The following is a 16,126-nucleotide window of genomic DNA, read 5'->3' on the forward strand; positions in this document are numbered from 1 at the left end:
TTCGATTCTCTAACAGCATCACAAGGAGACAGAACACTGCAGTTTAAACCTCTGGATACCCATGTGGAACCCAGAAACTAATATGCTACATGTTATTAGTGTGCTTGCTGCAGTTAAAATCTCTTAACCTCTTAAAATCCTTATGTTAGGATTTATATGTCAGTGCTATTTAAGTTAGAAATACAGCCCAAAGGGATAATGTTGAAAATGGAATTGTGTATTCCAGCACGACAGAATGACGGTGAGAGGTGGTACACCTGGATGTAAAATCTCCTTGTCTAACTGTAGTGTTAAAGGGAAACAGCAAAACCAAAGAAAAGCTGTTGTGCACAAGTGAGATGTTTTGAGGCTGGCTTAGCCTTTCCTTACTATCTGTCCAGAGTTGTAGTGACATTGAATGCAGTGCCTTTCTTAGCACCAGTCAGTCATTAAATACAGATCTCCAGTCCAGAATTGGGATGCTGCATGTGTTGTAGAGTTGGAAAGGGCTAATTTTGTCACAAATAGAAGCAAGTAAAAATACAGTCACCCTGTCCTGGTGTAATTTCTGCTGCTGACTGCTGGGTACTGGAGTAGTGGTCTTTGCCAATGACAGAGGCAGTAAAAACTGCTTTGTCTCTACCACTTAAAATAGCCTCATTGCCAGCTTAGGGGAATGGCCTGTAATTTTAAGTTATAAAATTATCTTTTTAGTATTGTGTAGGATTCAGACTTGGCAAGTCTGACCATCACTTGGGCCTGCACTGCTACAGCAGACTTGGGGCCAAAGCTGTCAGGGAGGGGAGGGGGAACTGCTTTGGCACATTGTAGAAACATCTATTTCTACCATGCCTGAAGTTTAGTGCAGTTGCAAACTTCATTATGATTCCGCATGTAAATGAAGCCTAATATCCTCTTACCCTGCATGGTAAATAAAGCTCCAATACCACATCTCCCCAAGTTTATTTTTAATAGCTTTTACGTAATGGTCTCTGCAGTGGAAATGTACTTAATGGTGTTTTTCTGTAATTTATATGAAAGGTATAAACCACAAATACATTGGTCTCTATTCTCTTATGAGCATTAGTGGGCTGCACGCTGGTTATGCCCATGTGTAGATCTCAGAATAAAATGGAACAAAACCTTCTGTACCAGAGGCAAAGTGCTGTGTATTGAATTTGGGTTTTGTGACGTGTAAGGAATGCATACTGAGAGAGGGAGAGAAGTTCTTTGGATCCAGAATAACCATTTCATGAATTGCTTTTATTGTTGAATTAAGAAACTGAGAGTCTGTAACAGCAGAATCAATGTGCTATGCTGCTGAGCAGCTGTGAGACAGATGGAGAGCAGAGACAAAAGTTCATCACAGCTCTGTGTGTTAGAAGTAGTACAAATGGCCATTTGCTATTTGAATGCTACAAAGATTTTTTTCTCTCTGCTGTGCTTGATAATACTGAGGTTTAAATCTGAGGTTGTCAGGGGCTGCTAGTAACTGAATTAGAAGTCTCAAGGAAGAGGAGAGAGAAAGTATTCATGGTTTAAACAGCTGAAGTGAAAATTTAACTTGCAACAGCAGGACCAGCTCTTTGTGGTATTACAGTTTCCTTGGGTGTATAAGGTGTCAGTACAGTGGGCCCCAGCATGAAACAGTGAGGTTTGTGAGGTACTGCTCACCTCAAATACTAATTTATAAAATATTTTCTTCAGCATCTGTTGATCAGAAGCAGCTGCTTCCCCCCAGGCTTGTTGCACGAGAGGAGGGTGTCCTAAGAAGCAGACGGTCAGCAAGCCCAGTCCTCCCGAGCAGCCAGACCACTGCATTCCAGCCAGGTATGTCTTAACCAACCTGCCTGGCTGTGGGAATGCCTCGGGCTCTCTGTGCAGTGTCATGACTGTGTCTTCTTCCATTTTTTTCCTCTAGAATTGTATGGCCCCACAGATGCTCAGCCAGAAGCACTTTCACCTGCCTCAGCGAACCTATTCAAGCCCAATAATGTTCAGGTTCAGACCCTGGTGACCTCTCAGCCAAGTCTGTTGAATGTGCAAGATGATACCAGCAAAGAAGATGTAATTTTCTTCTAATTGTTTCCATTTAAAGATGAATCTCCTGACACACTGTTTCAAGAACTCAGGCCCCAGTGTGCACCGTGATGGAGACCCGACATGGATGTCTTCTCGTCCTTGCCCAGTTACTACTAGCAAGGACCAGACCAGGATTAACTCTCCTACTTTCCTGGCTTTTCTGCCAGCAGCTCAGAATGAGGGCACAGTAGTAACAATTTGCTTTCAAATTCTCCAAACATGGAAATGTATTGACACATGGCATGGATATATCAATTCAGAGCATGGTAAAAAATACTGCCATTTATTGCAATGTGCTCTTTTTGGAGAATGTACACTCTTTGTGGGCACCATCTTGTGAATTGTTATCAGTGATGTTGAACTGATAACATCACACAGGTTTTTATGTAAAAAGTTTTAGTAGTTGGCCCCAGAATGGCTGCATATTTTGAAATCTGTTTTCCCAGATCCAGGTCCAGGTCCAGGTCAGTACTGGGTTGTTGGTAATTAGGTGACAGTGAGCCAGTCTCCTTCCAGCCAGGTGTACCAGGCACTGTGAGCCCAGTGGGACCAGCCTAGTGGCCAGGTACAGGGAAAGAGAAGGTAAGGTGAGCTTCTGACAGCGTCTTCAAGGCAGGAGGAGGAGGAGGATTGGACATGTGAGGATTCACAGCAGTGATGAAGAGTTGGACTGAATGCATATTTCATTGGCTACCAGCATGGGCTGGGATCTATCTCTGTGTTGATGAGAGCAGTGCAGGTACCCAGGCAATACTTATGGCTTGGTTCAGAATGAGCTTAGAGACTTGGATTTTGCTCTTAGCTGAAGACATGTCTAAGAAGCTTTTGAATGCAGTAATTTATTGTCTTGTTTAATCCTGTTTTCTGCATCTTTTGTTTGTCTGTTAATTTGTGGGGACTTTACTCCCAGTACCAGAAGATATCAAAGCTGCTGTTACTGCAGAGACTTCTCTGCAGCATTGTGTTAGGAATGAAGGGAATAAAAACTGTTTGGTTTTAAAATTTAAAAAAAAAAAAAAATAATAAAAAAATACTCTTAGCTAAACCTGTGTTTAGCTGCTGTTAGCTAAACCAGCTTTGATACCTCTTGTTAAATGGGTCAGTTCTTGATCATGCGATGGTGATGACAGTAAATGTTCTGCTGAAAAGGCATTATTTTCCTTTGTAGTGATTTGCACAGTTGTTTTGTGTTGTATTTTTCACTCTGTATCTCAGATCCTTTTTACACACCTCACCCAGGGATGTGCATTCTGGTATATGTTGAATGTGGCTGGTCAGATTTATGATGCACGGGAGAGATTGTTTAGGAGTATTGTTACAGAATTAAAGAAATCAGTATCTCAGAGCTTAAAAACTTGGATTAATACCTTTCTGAGCATGATTGATAATAACTATTTTTATATCTTCCACTCTGATTTAAAGTGATTTTTAGCAGCAGTGGATGGAAGGCCTGGTCAGTTCTCCATCCATGGCAATTGATCCAATGGAGTTTGCCAGTCTCAAATCATTGAGCTGTCTCTGGTTAGGCCCTGTGTGATGTTAGTAATGTCTTTAAGGCTGTAACTTCACTTTGCTTGAGAGTTTAAAAATTATTGCAGTAGTTACAGTGCAAGAAACATTATAAATTTTCAGCAGAAAACATAGAGTTTATTTTCAAGTGGTGATAATTTGGGTTATTGTCTTCAAATGAGAAATTAAAAAACCTAAATTCACTGGTCAGGGGAAAAGATAAGCCACAAAATAGTGAATTGGTCTTTGGGACAAGCACTCCTGCTGGAACACTTGTTGGATTTAAGGGTCTTTTTCTTTGCTATGTGATACTGGTACAAACCTGAGGCAATGGCACTGAGTTCAGTGAGAGGAAACTCGGAACCACGTGGCTCGTTACCACACTGCGGATGCTCCCCCAGCTTCCAACAAAGCAGTGCTGTGAAACTGGGCACACTTTGCTGTGAAGGACTGCTTGGTAAATCAGCAGCACTGCAAAATTTACACATGGTGATTTTTGTGTTGTTGTGATACAGTGTTGGTTAGAACATAATTCTACCCTATATTCAGTTTTGTGTTTCTAAAAGTTAGATTGGAATGGAGGGGAGTTCTTAAAATCAGCGTAACTTCTGATCAAGCCAGCAGTGTGAGATCCAACAGTCCAGTCACCTCTGCTTCCCTGTGATTTCTCCTGGAAGCACACAGGGAAGCAGCAGGAATGCACTGTATGTTCTTCCCTTCATGCTGTGGTTTGGGCCACTCCTAGTGAAAACTCAGTGCCCCCTTTGCCTTAAATTACCAGGTTTTTAGGAGTTTTAGCCTAAAGCTAAGTTGCATCAGTGGAATAAACCACCTCAACTAAAAAGGATGTCAGTTTGGGTGTTTGGAAACAATTTTTGGAAACATTTCTTTAGTTTAATTTTGTGCCTGTCCTAAAGTATGGCTGGAGCAGCTCATTGTCTGCTTTCTACTTCTGTGCAATGGATGAATTTGAATGTAGAACAGTGACATCTGGAAAGTAAAGTCTGCAGTGAGGTCTCATTTCTTTTAATGTTTTAACTTAAACATAATTATATTAATACTCATTGTCAGCAGTACTTTGAATAAGTTTTGGCTGTTAATAAATGGACCCAGGCCCATGACAGCCAGGCCGTTTTTCAACCCCAAAAGCCCCTTGGAATATGGGTCTTCAATCTGTAATAGGGAAATGACCTTAAAAGTAATTTTCTGACTTCAGTCCACATGTCTGGCTGCAGTTGGCTTTATGAAACCTGTTTTCACCCAGAATTGAGACAGCATCTTCTCTCACTTGGGTGTGGATCATGGGTATTGGTGTGGCTTCCTGCTTGGGACTGGACCCAGCTTAGAGAAGGTTCTGGAATTAGCAGGTGTTGTGATACCTCATTGCTAGTCCAGGGTTACCCTACCAGAGCATAGGCAGGTGATTCGTGGAAGGCTGAGGGAAGCAAGTGAATTATTTTCTTTACATAAATATGATTTTCTTTAAATGAATAAAAAGCCTCTTCACTTGTGCAAAACTGAATCTGTGAAATTGTTATCAAACCACTCCAGCTGAGTAACTTGTTTTGGACTCTCTGCTCAGGTCTTGGTCCTAGAAAAATAACTCTTCTAGGCAAATTAGTTCGCAAAATACTGCTGTGTCCTGGGCTAAGTAACCTGCTATTGATTCTGAGTCACGTCCTTTCCATTGGACTTTTCAATCACTTCAGATAAAAGTTTTCTTTTAAGTGATTTCTGAGGATTAGACAGTTCAAAATTCTGTGCCTCCCAGGTGCCTTTTGGCTTCTCCCTGAGCTGGGGTGTGGAGGAAATGCCAGCGTGAGCTTTGAATTGCCACCGTGTTTGCTTGGTGTCACAGCCTTAAAATTAGCAGCATGTTTGTCCTTTAATATTGTGCTGTTGCAGAGTAGAGGCTGTTTCTGTGGTTCTGATTTCAATTTGGATGCTGGTGTAAAGGAGGCTTCCTCTTTCTCTTCCCACCTGGAATGTGGTCATCCTTGTGTTCCAGGCTGAGGATCCCTCCGTGGTCACTAGTGCTGAGCACAGCTGCCCTGTGTGTGTTGTGAAAGCTTCCCTAGTTTTTAACTGTGCTGTCTGTGGATTGTAGCTGTGGCCTGTCCCACAAATTGAGATCGCTCATCATCCCCCAGCATGAGGCAGAAGAATTGGTATTCCTAGAGTTGCTTGCTCATCCAGGTACTTGCATTCCTGCACAGGTAGGAGCCATTTCTAAATAATTTGCAGGCAGTTTTGTCTTGCTGAGTAATAGTCAGATGATCCTGCATACATGGAGCTTGGTGTTTGTCATTTGCATTTATGATGAAAGCTGAAGCTTAAACTAGGAAAGGGTTAAAAATCCGTATTTTGTTTCTCTTCTAACTCTGCAGAATGGGAGCTGTGGCTCCCTGGTGCTGCTCAGTGGAGTCCCTGTGTGTTGTGCCCCTGTGCGAGGGAATTTGGAGATTTTGTTGTCTTCCCCAGCAGTTCTCACATCTACAAGGAAACAAATCTTGATGCCAGGTTACACATGTGCTGTAGGTAAAGCCAAGCCTCTCCCCTGCTCTGAGACCAGACTCGACATCTCCATAACCACTGGCAACTTCATCACTCACCATCAGCATGTTCCTTCTTCAGACAGCATTTGTGTGAGCTCTGATTCATAACATTTGTGCCATGTTTATAAATCAGTTTTTTATATTTTTGTACTGAGAGCAATTGGAGCACTTTAGAAAAGTTTATTTCAAATTCCATTTCTGTTTGTGCCCGGAAGGAAATCTCTCACGGATGGAGATCCTGTTGGCATAGCTGCGTGCATCTCACTCAGAGCTGTGAACTCTCTTGATGCTCTTTAGTCTTAGGTCTGGTTTCTAGGCCCACCTTGCACTGTAAAGATTTAATAAATAATCATGGTCCATGGTTAAATTGACCATTTTGTTGGGGAAGAGTTTGGTTTTGTTTTTTTGTTAGGGTGTAAACATTGTAAATATTTCCTTTACTGTTGATACTGCAGTAGCAACATCTTTGTAGTCTATTTTATTTGTAAAGTTGATGGTTAAATGTTAATATTCTGTTGAATTGTGCACTCTTGATTAATTGTAAACTTGATCTTAGCACACCAAATGATGATTTTTACAATGATTGCAATGTTTCTCCACTGAAGGATTTCAAAGCTGCAATAGGACTGAAACCAACTTCTAGCAATAAAAAAAGAACATTTAAAAACTGTCTGCCTTTATATAATTATTTATTATTTTCTATTTGAACTGAAGATCAAAGCAGCTGCCACTTCTCACGTGCTTCTCATTTTCTGCCCTGGACAGAAATAATGTGCCATATGAGGAAAACCGATGATTTTCCAAAGAAGAGGACGGAGCATGAGAGGTGTTTAGTGGAGGATAACAATAGCTGCAGCCCTTGGCAGAGAGGTGAACACCTGAGGGAAAGATCAGGTGCTCCCAAGCATCTGAACTCACTGGTGAGAGAGTGAACTCAGTTGAGTTGCTTACATTAGTGTGGAGGTGCTTTGCATGGTGCCAGCCTGAGACATGCCTGGCTCTGTCCCAGGCAGTATCGGTTCCCCCTTGGAACAAGTATAACAAAAATAGAAACTTTCTCCCTGGTGCCTGTGCCAATTTGGCAGCCCTACCTGCCAGCACCATCCCGCAGCCTCTGGCTGGTGCTGTGCTTCCTGGTGAAATCCCCACTCGTGGCACACTGGCAAGGGAGCCCAAGAACTGTAATCTGGAATCATTTCTGGAGATGAGAACAGATGCAGAACTGGGGAGAGTGGGAGAACTGGGATGTGGTTTGGTGCTCTCAAGGAAGAGGGAGAATTTTATCATCGAAATCCTGCGGTGCAGCCAGTGTTGAGGAGAACTCTGAGCCAGGGTTGGTGCTGGTGCCAGCAGGGCTGTCTGCCCATCCCTGCCTTTGGGGCTTATCGGAGCAGCTTTGGGGGACCTGGAGTCTCTCTGTACAGGATCAGGCAGCATTTGTCAGTCTCTGAAGTCCATGTGACATCCGCGTTGCAGCACAAACTGGAACTCAACTGGAAAAATATCAGTTTTTCTACTTTTCCAGCATATGTCAATAATCAAACACTTCTAGGCAGACCAGTGTTTAAAACTTGGTCTTCATGGGAACTAACAGACTGATGCGTGACAGAATGATGTCTTACAGTCTGTGTGTCTGTCTGTGTGTGTGTAGAAGCTTTTGCTTGTGCTTCCTTCAGGAGAATATTCCTTCTCTCTGCCCCGTTGAGCTCCCAGGAGCTGAGCTGTGGTGCAGTCACTGCCTCTGTGCTTCCAGACCTCATGTCTGTGTCACCAGAGCAAGGCCGGTGACTCCCATGTCCATCTCTAAATACTTTTCAGCAGCAAGAAATGGAATCAAAGTGATTTTGTGGGGGGCAGCAGAGAGGGACAGTATAGCAGAGAAGTTACAAGGAGCTGCACTGTGTTCTCCTGCAAATTCATGTGTCAGACCTGTAGGAATTGTTTGTAGAAAGACAGAAGAGCCTGGATCAGGGAGATGCAGGGTTCAGGGAGATCCAGGGTTAACACAGCCCAGAGGGTTCCCTGCAGCACAGATTCCCATTGGGAACTGCCCAGCTGCAGCAGCCCAGAGCTCAGTAGAGGCAAGTTTAAATCCTGGGCAACATTTGCATCTGTTAGAAACTTGGTGCCGCTGCAGCCATCGGTGTTCAAAGATGTGTGGGTGTTGCTGTGCTCAGTTTTTGCCACAACAGCCGGGCAGACATTCCTTGGGGATTGCAAACACCTTGCCTCGCAGTGGCAATGATAAGGCTGTCGCTGCTCTGTGAGCTCAGGGAGGGTGTGATCTCAGGGAGGGTGTGAGCTCAGGATGGGTGGCTGGTGTTGCCTTTAGAGCTGTGCTCATACCAATATTGCAGCAGCTCCGCCCTGCCTTGTCTCTCTCTGAAATCTGCAGCTAATTAACCCGAAACCCAAACCACATTCTTTCTCTGTATGAATCATTCCGGGACCATCGGCAATGACCAGCTTTATGCTAAACCTTCCTCTTTCATGTGGGTGAGACGAGGCTGATGGTTCCCATACTGCATCTGAGACTCATCATCAAACCAGATGCTTGAGGACAAACATGCTCAGAGGGGATTGGCTCCATAGTGTGCTCTGACAGTGGGAATGTACTGTTTGCTACCTTTCCCTTTCCTCACCCCTGTGATTCAAATCCGGTTTAATTTCTCATCCCAGCGATGGGGCCAGCTCAAGGCTCAGCAGATGAGGGATGTGGGGCCTGTCCTACACTCTTTGGCTTTTATCCTCTGCCAGATCCCATGGGCCCAGAAGCAGCAAATCCTCTCAGAGCTGGAAGTGCTGGAGCGTGCGACACACGGTCCCTGCCTCTGGGACTGTCACATGCACTGGAGGCTCAAACAGCTCAGGGATCAGTTTGTTGTGGGGCTCCTTGACTTTGGACAAGGGCCTGGAGTGACAGGACAAGGGAGAATGGCTTCTGCCTGACAGAGAGCAGGGTTAGATTGGATATGGGAAAGAAATTCTTCCCTGTGAGGGTGGGGAGGCCCTGGCACAGGTTGCCCAGAGCAGCTGTGGCTGCCCCATCCCTGGCATTGTCCAAGGCCAGGATGGACAGGGCTTAGAGCAACCTGGGCTCGTGGAAGGCGTCCCTGCCCACAGCAGGGGGTGAGACTGGATGGGCTTTATGGCCCTTCCCAACCCAAACCATTCCATGATTCCATGTGCACAGGAGCAAATGCGCCTCGCCCACGTCAGAGCAGCAGTTGATGTCATTTCACTGTGAGGGGCACAGTGTGTTGCTAGACCTGAAGCCATCTCAGATCACTGCATGTGATAAGCAGATTTGCCAGGGAATTTCAGACAGTTAGGTGTGCAGTGTCTGTTTTCCCTCCTAGAACATTGGACAAAAAACACACTGTGTGTAGTTAGAGCTTTGTTTTGCTGGGCTACCATGAATTGTCATTGTAATAGTTCCTTGCTAGATGTGTGGTGGGTGTGCTGCAGAACACTGGAATGATCCATGTCCCATCTTAGCCAGAAAGTGAAATTTTTAAGTTACTGCTGAGCTGGGAAGGGAGAAAAGCCGTGTGTTGCCTCAGTGCTCTGGCAGCAGGAGCTGCTGAGCAGAACGCCCCTAAGCAGCAGTAGAATTCTCTTAAAATCAACCCTAACTGTCTTGCCTTGTGGCCAGGAGGGAGGTGGGTCAGTCTGATCCCCTATTTCTCTGGCTGTGGTGGCTTGTAGGCTTTGTGTGAGAATAGGACCATCCCTTGAGACAGCAATGTCACACTTGGATTGTTTTGGCTTTGAGCCTAGTGAAGCCCATGTGTGTTACCTCTTCCAGATGTGACTGTGGGCTGGGGTTTAGCTCCTGCAGCTGGAGGGGTGCAGCTACAAATGGGGGAGCTGGGCTAGGAGGAGATGCCTAAGTCTGAATTATGTTGAGATTCTAAACTCTGTTCATTCAGGAGGATTTCTGCCCCAGCAACCAAATTCACCTCCAGCTCAGTTGGCCTGAATCCTCTGGCCCCGGCACTGAAGCAGCAAGTGGATCAATGCATGGAAATGTCAAACTGGGAAAACAGGTCTGTTGGGGTGACTTGACTCCAGCAGACCCAAGCACGAGTAAAGCTGTCTGGTTTTCCCCAGGGTGCTCCCTGCTGGGCTGGGAGCTGGTTCCTGCCAGCAGGAGGTGGAGCTGAAGGGATGGCACAGGGCTGTCTGCCAGGTGAAGGAGGATGAGGTTTTGTTGCCAGCAGCAGGGAGCCACCGGTGCAGCTGAGCCCCGATGTGCTTGTAGTGCTGGTTTTCCCTGAGAGGCAGTTGGACTGAAACGAGGAAACAATGCCCAGCCCTTGTAAAGCCTTCAGCAGCAGTGGGGGCTGCTGGTTCCACCAGCTGAGACTACCCAAACCCAGCTCAGATTATGCCCAGCGCCAGGCGCGGGAGGCAGACGGACCTGAGCCGCTGGAGCTGCTCCGTCCCCAGAGCAGGATGTGGCTGGGAGCCAACACTTATTGCTTGGCAGCATAAATAAAACAGCTGCTGCTCAAACAGCCATGAATGAAAGCTCTGCTCCTCCGACTTGCTGAGCAAAGTCACACTCTGTCCAACCCTCAGGAGGAACTGTGGATGGAACAAAGGTGAAACTGCTCCTGGTTGGGAACAGGGTTGGAGACACTTCCTGATGGCTGCCCATCCCAGCCTTGTCCTGTGCCATGACTTTCCCTTGCCTGCATGTGTGTGTGTGTGTGTGTGTGTGTGTGTGTGTGTGTGTGAGGCACAGCCAAGCTGGGAGCTGCTAGGTGGTTGGACTCCATGATCTTAACAGCCTTTTCCCACTGAAATGGGTCTTTTTCCCCTGCAGCTTCCTGTGTGCTCCAGGCTGTGGGCTCCTCTCCCTGCAGCCAGTGATGGAGAGGTGGCACAGCAAGGGTACATGAAAAAAGGCCTAGCCTGGGAGCTGAAAATGGCAAAGGCATCAGAAAACAGGGTGGAAATGAAGTCTGTGTATCTGCTCCAGTCCCCAGCAGGGCAGCTTGTTTCCAGTCATGCCAGCTGCCTGTATGAGCAGCTCAGAAGGGCTGTGACATTGATTTATTTAACTCTGAAATAATGGATCACACCCAGCCCCTGCTTCCATGGTGAGACAGTTGGTTGTACCTTTGGTCCTGTTTCCTCTGACTGTGCTGATTCCTGTCTCCTACCCCTCTAACAGAGTTTTTCCTTCCCAGCCACTGTCCCCCCTCCCTTGGAGCAGGGCCTGGAGTGCACAGCCCTTGGGGACAGAAGGGGCAACACTTTCCCCCATTCCTTTGGACAGCTCCATGGAGGATGACCAGGTAAGGACAGAGAATAGCTTAACCTTTGGAGTTTTAAACAGATTTGTGTGTTCCTCAAAGCTTGAAGGCAGTGTGAGAGCTGGGCTTCCCTCAGTCCCATGTTACAAAGATACAGGAAGATCTGAGCCCTCAATTTGGACTCAAGCAGGGAATACTCCTTACTATATAGCAAGGGCTGGGAAAACCTGCAGCTTAATCATACAGAGCAGGCAATGAACACAATGGATTTTATTCAAATTTATTTAAGTAGCTCCAGGCTGAGTAATAAACACACAACTGCTGTATAAAAAAAAATAAATGTAAAGAACCAGCCCATGGGCAAAGTACTGTCACATGTTCAGACATTCCAGCCTCTAGTGCTGCCTGTGCTGAGAGTCCCAGCAGCACAGTCCAGAGCCTGTGGCCAGTCAGGAGCATCCTTTGTCCTTTCTAGTAAATACCACTAAAAACCCAAAAAATATCCCTCTGGTTCCTGCTCTGAGATCACACAAGGTAGTGGAAAACCTGGACACCTTTTGCTGTCTCCAGGGACAGCACAAGCTTCCAGCCCAAGGAGGTTCCTCTATGCTTGTCCCCTCCCTGGGCTGACCAAAGAGATGGATTTGCAGGAGCACTTCAAAGCCAGAGCTGTATTGCCTTGAGCCCTGCAGGTGCTGGTGGGACCCACGCTGGCAACCAGCTCACAGACTTGCTGGATAGGAGGAGGTGTTTTCCATCTGGATCCATCTGGATCCTCAGTCAAGTGAGACACTGGCATAATAAGTTGTGAAGCCTGAAGCAGAGTGTTGTGACACCAGCGCACAGCAAACCCAACACCCCTCAGGCCTTGGATCCCACAGAGAGCTCAGCAATGAATGGCTGCTGATATCCCTCAAGGTCCAGGAATCTTCTACAGGTATCACAGGATATTTTATTGCATTAATAAGTTCATTTGACTAGTACAACTCTTGCAAGGAGAAAATAAAAACCCTGCAGGATCTGTGATTCATTGGCATCATTTCTGCCAAAGAGCCTTTTAGAAAGGTTTAATTCCAGTTGCAAATGTTTGAAAGTCAATCTCTATGTAGCAGGGAAGCAGTGGCATGAAAGGGACACTAGGGAATAATTAGAAGCAGAGAAACCCTGTGTTTATACATAGACAGGGTTTGTCTTATAAACGCAATTACCGACCACTCTGGGACTAAATCCCAACTATAATCTTGTTCTGGCACCAGCTCCCAGCCCTGGCGTCCCACAAGACATTTGGGTGCCACTGGCAGATTAACTGTGGCACCAGGAGGAGGAGGCTGTGCTAAAAGCAGCCCTGTGGAACCGCACGGTCTGTCCCAGCTCCTGCAGACACCGAGCCTGGGAAAACATCCATTCCAGCAGCCTTCTGACCTAGGGATGACACCCAATCCTCACACAGAGCATTCCCCAAAATCTTTGCATAGGCCAAGACTCAGTGGCAGGGCTAAGATGCCAGGTTAAGAGTCCTGTTATTTATACCAATCTTCTCCCTGCAGCATTTTGGCACCTTAAAGAGACTTTCTCTCTCCTGCAGGGTTTTAGATCCCAAACTGCCAGCCTGAAAACATGTTTTCTGGAGCTGATGCTCGCACGAGGACAACTGCAGTCCAGATCCACGTGCATCTGCCCCTCAAGGTTTAACCTTTGTGCAGCACAAAGTTATACATAGGAGCTCTAGGTTGATCCACAACTATTTACCTCCCAGTCTTTGCCACTCTCAGGCAGACAGGTACTTCCAGGTGCTGACAAAGGCAGTGGGGATGAGGGAATAAGGCACCGTGGTGACGCTGCTCCAGGTGTCGGACGAGGGGTCGTAGCAGTCCAGGGTCTTGCAGCGCTGGGCCCCGCAGTAGCCCCCCACCACGTACAGCCTGTTCCCCGAGGTGACAGCGCGGCAGCTGATGCGCTTGGCAGTGACATCCCCAAACTTGGACCACTGGTAGGTGTCACTGTGGAAGCGGTAGGCGGAGCTGGCTGAGAACTCCGTGTCCCCGCCGATGACCATGATGTGGCTGCCCACCACGGCAGCCGCCGTGTAGCGCCAGGGCTGGGGGCAGCTGGTGGGCACCGTCCAGCGGTTCTGGCAGGGATCGAAGCACTGCACCTTGGGCAGCTTGTTCTGGTTGGCGCTGGTGCCCCCAAAAACAAACAGCTTCATCTTGGCCCCCACCACAGCAGCGTTGCTGACACCTTCCCGGAGAGGGGCCACCAGGGACCACTTGTCCAGCTGAGGGTCATAGTGCTCCACCTGCTTGAGGGAGACGGAGGGAGAGGCTGGGAAGGCCCCGCTCATGGCTGTGTGACCCCCCACCACGTACAGGCAGTGGTCCAGCTCGGCGGAACCGTGGCCAAACCGCGCCACCAGCATGGGAGCAGCTTTTGCCCACTCATCATGAAGAGTGTCGTAGACCCAGACGTCCCTGGAAGCGCCGTTCTCGGAGCCTTTGCCCCCAGTGATGTAAACCTTGCAGCCGATGGCGCAGGCACTGCACTCCTTACGGGGGCTGGGGATGTCGGCACGGGGGATGATCTCGCTGGTTTTATGGTCCAGCATGTAAATCTTGTCACACATGAAGGTCTGGCCCCCGAGCAGCAGCAGGGCCTGGCTGACCTTGCGAGGCCGGGCGCAGCACCCCGTCACCAGCCCGTCATTCTGCAGGATCTTCATCTTGCATCGCACGGCGTCAGCCACAATCTCCTCCCCCAGCTTGTGGCTGGTCACCAGCTTCTCACAGGCCACCTGTTTGCACAGGTAGGACTCGGGGAGCAGGGCCAGGCGGACAGAGCGCAGCAGTTCCGGCAGAACCTCGTGGCGCCGAGGCAGATCGTACCGGATCCAGCCCATGACAGCCTCGTAGACCAGCGTCTCATCCTCCACTTCCAGCTCCTCGCTCTCCACCAGCTCCAGCAGTTTGTCCTTGGGCAGCCTCAGGAAATCCTCGGTCTTGCAGAGTGAGGTGAAGTTGGCCAGCGCCATCCTCCAGGACAGCTCCAGCAGCCGCTCGCAGCAGTGGGCGTCAGACAGCAGCAGCATGTTCAGGCAGTTCCCAGGGTAGAGGTTCTTCTCCAGGAAGTCGGCCGAGGCATCCCGAATATCCTGGAACTGCAGCATGTCCCCGGCCTCCAGCAGGGACTCGGCGTTCTCCTCGTTGATCAGTACCCGGGCTGAGTAGGCATAGTCCAGCAGCAGCTCCAGCACCTCGGGGTGCAGGGAGTCGTGAAAGTTCACCTCGGCATCTCTGCTCTCCTTGAGGCCCCCGCTGAACATGGCGTTGAAGTAGCGGCTGCAGGCAGCCAGGACGGCGCGGTGGCAGGGAAAGCTGCGGTTCCCCGCCCGCAGCACCACGTCGGTGAAGAGGTTCTGCTGGCGGAGCAGGTTGAGCTGGGTGAGGAGGCTGTCGGCGTGGCCCGGTTTGTGGAAGAGGTGGATGTTCATGGAGCCGGAGCTCGAGCGAGATTTCCGGTTCTCGTGGCTGCTAACGGACATAGTGCTGAGACCGCTCTGCAAAGGGAAAAGCGGCGAGTCAGCACGGGGCGCCCGGCACTGGCGGGGGAGCAGCGCCCGAGAGGAACCGGCGGCGGGAGTGCGGTACCGCCCGGAACGGGGAGCTCGGAGGGACCGTCCCGCAGGTCTCGCCCAGCGGGTCTCGCCCAGCGCTAACCGAAACGGGGCACCGGACGCTCCCGGACCAAATGCCAGGGCAGCTCAGGGCTCCGCCGGGCCCCGCGTAGTACGGGGAGAGAGGGCGATGTGCGCTCCCGGGGCTGCCGCGCCCAGCCCGCCCCGCGGGCCCGCCCCGGCTCCGCACCTGGCTCAGAGGTCCCGCACCAGGCCCCGTGGTCCCGCACCCGCGGTTCCGCACCTCATTCAGAGGTCCCGCACCTGGCTCTGAGGTCCCTCGCTCTGCTCAGAGGTCCCGGTCCCGGTCCCGGTCCCCCTCCCCGCCCGTTCTGCCGCCGCCGCGTGGCCGCCCCGTGCCGGCCCCGCCCCCGCCCGCGCAGCAGCCAATCAGCGCCCGCGGCGCCCTGCGCTCGCTCCTAGTGAATGGAAGGCGGGGCCGGGCGCGCGCATGCGCAGCCGTTAGCCCCCCCCGCCCATTGATCCCCCCCATTGATTACTCCCCATTCATCCCCCGCACTTGTCCGTGTCCCCCCATTGACCACTCCCATTCACCCCCCCACGTGTCCGTGTCCCCGCGCTCCGAGCATCGCCCCCCGCGCCCCAGCACCGCAGCGCGGCTGAGGCAGCGGCCGAGGGCTCGGGCCGCCGGATCTGAGGCTCCTGAACCCGGCGGAGCTGTGCGGACGGAGCCACCCCACCATTAAAGGCCATAAACTGGGCGGCCGGGCTGGGATCAGCAGCGCGCGCCCGCGGCCTTTGGATCCCGCCCTGCTGACAAAGGCAGGTTACGGCCAGACAAACCAGCCCTGCTCAGCAAGTTTTCCTGCACGGAGCCCACCTTTGAAATTTGGAGCTTGAAAACATCCAGCGGTTGCTCCCGCACAGAAGGTGCTGCTCGTCTTTACCTCCCCCGGGGCAGCCCATCACCTGCACCACCATCACCTTTCCTTGCCAAGGAAGGGTACTGTCACCCTCTCTCAGGAGCAGGAGCCGAGTTGGGCTGATGGCCGAAGCAGAAAAGAGAAAAAAAAAACAAAACAAAAAAGCAAGTTCTGGGAAGTACA

At 49.6% G+C, this 16,126-nt stretch overlaps 2 protein-coding genes across 8 annotated transcripts in view; one reads left to right on the top strand and one right to left on the bottom strand.

The window, feature by feature from the left end:
• Positions 1-6,793, top strand: part of ARHGEF18 (Rho/Rac guanine nucleotide exchange factor 18) — a 49,421-nt gene extending 42,628 nt beyond the window's left edge. For all 4 annotated transcript variants that reach the window (XM_051810818.1, XM_051810816.1, XM_051810817.1 and 1 more), the window contains 2 exons: positions 1,687-1,809; positions 1,901-6,793. In XM_051810818.1, coding sequence (XP_051666778.1) covers positions 1,687-1,809; positions 1,901-2,061 — 284 coding nt within the window. In that variant the 3' untranslated portion in view covers positions 2,062-6,793. The remainder of the gene's footprint in view (positions 1-1,686; positions 1,810-1,900) is intronic.
• A 4,860-nt stretch (positions 6,794-11,653) lies between these two features.
• LOC127481396 (ectoderm-neural cortex protein 1-like) lies at positions 11,654-16,045 on the bottom strand. Of its 4 annotated transcripts, none has more exons than XM_051810659.1 (2): positions 15,901-16,045; positions 11,654-14,942 (listed from the first exon to the last, which is right to left on the bottom strand). In XM_051810659.1, exon 2 carries the CDS (start codon positions 14,925-14,927, stop codon positions 13,158-13,160), a length of 1,770 nt encoding a protein of 589 aa, XP_051666619.1. In that variant the 5' UTR covers positions 14,928-14,942; positions 15,901-16,045; the 3' UTR covers positions 11,654-13,157. The 4 variants fall into 4 exon arrangements, with proteins under 4 accessions (XP_051666619.1, XP_051666618.1, XP_051666617.1 ...); XM_051810658.1 differs by lacking the exon at positions 15,901-16,045 and adding an exon at positions 15,324-15,541; XM_051810657.1 differs by lacking the exon at positions 15,901-16,045 and adding an exon at positions 15,304-15,541.
• Between the last annotated feature and the right edge of the window lie 81 nt (positions 16,046-16,126).

The sequence above is a fragment of the Manacus candei genome, unplaced genomic scaffold, assembly GCF_025592945.1.
Source record: "Manacus candei isolate 608988 ecotype Guabito, Panama unplaced genomic scaffold, ASM2559294v1 h1tg000078l, whole genome shotgun sequence".
In the NCBI taxonomy this organism is placed as follows: Eukaryota; Metazoa; Chordata; class Aves; order Passeriformes; family Pipridae; genus Manacus; species Manacus candei.

What these genes read in the sequence shown, in the direction of transcription:
- LOC127481396 (XM_051810659.1), bottom strand. Translation starts at nt 14,927, where the DNA reads ATGTCCGTTAGCAGCCACGAGAACCGGAAATCTCGCTCGAGCTCCGGC.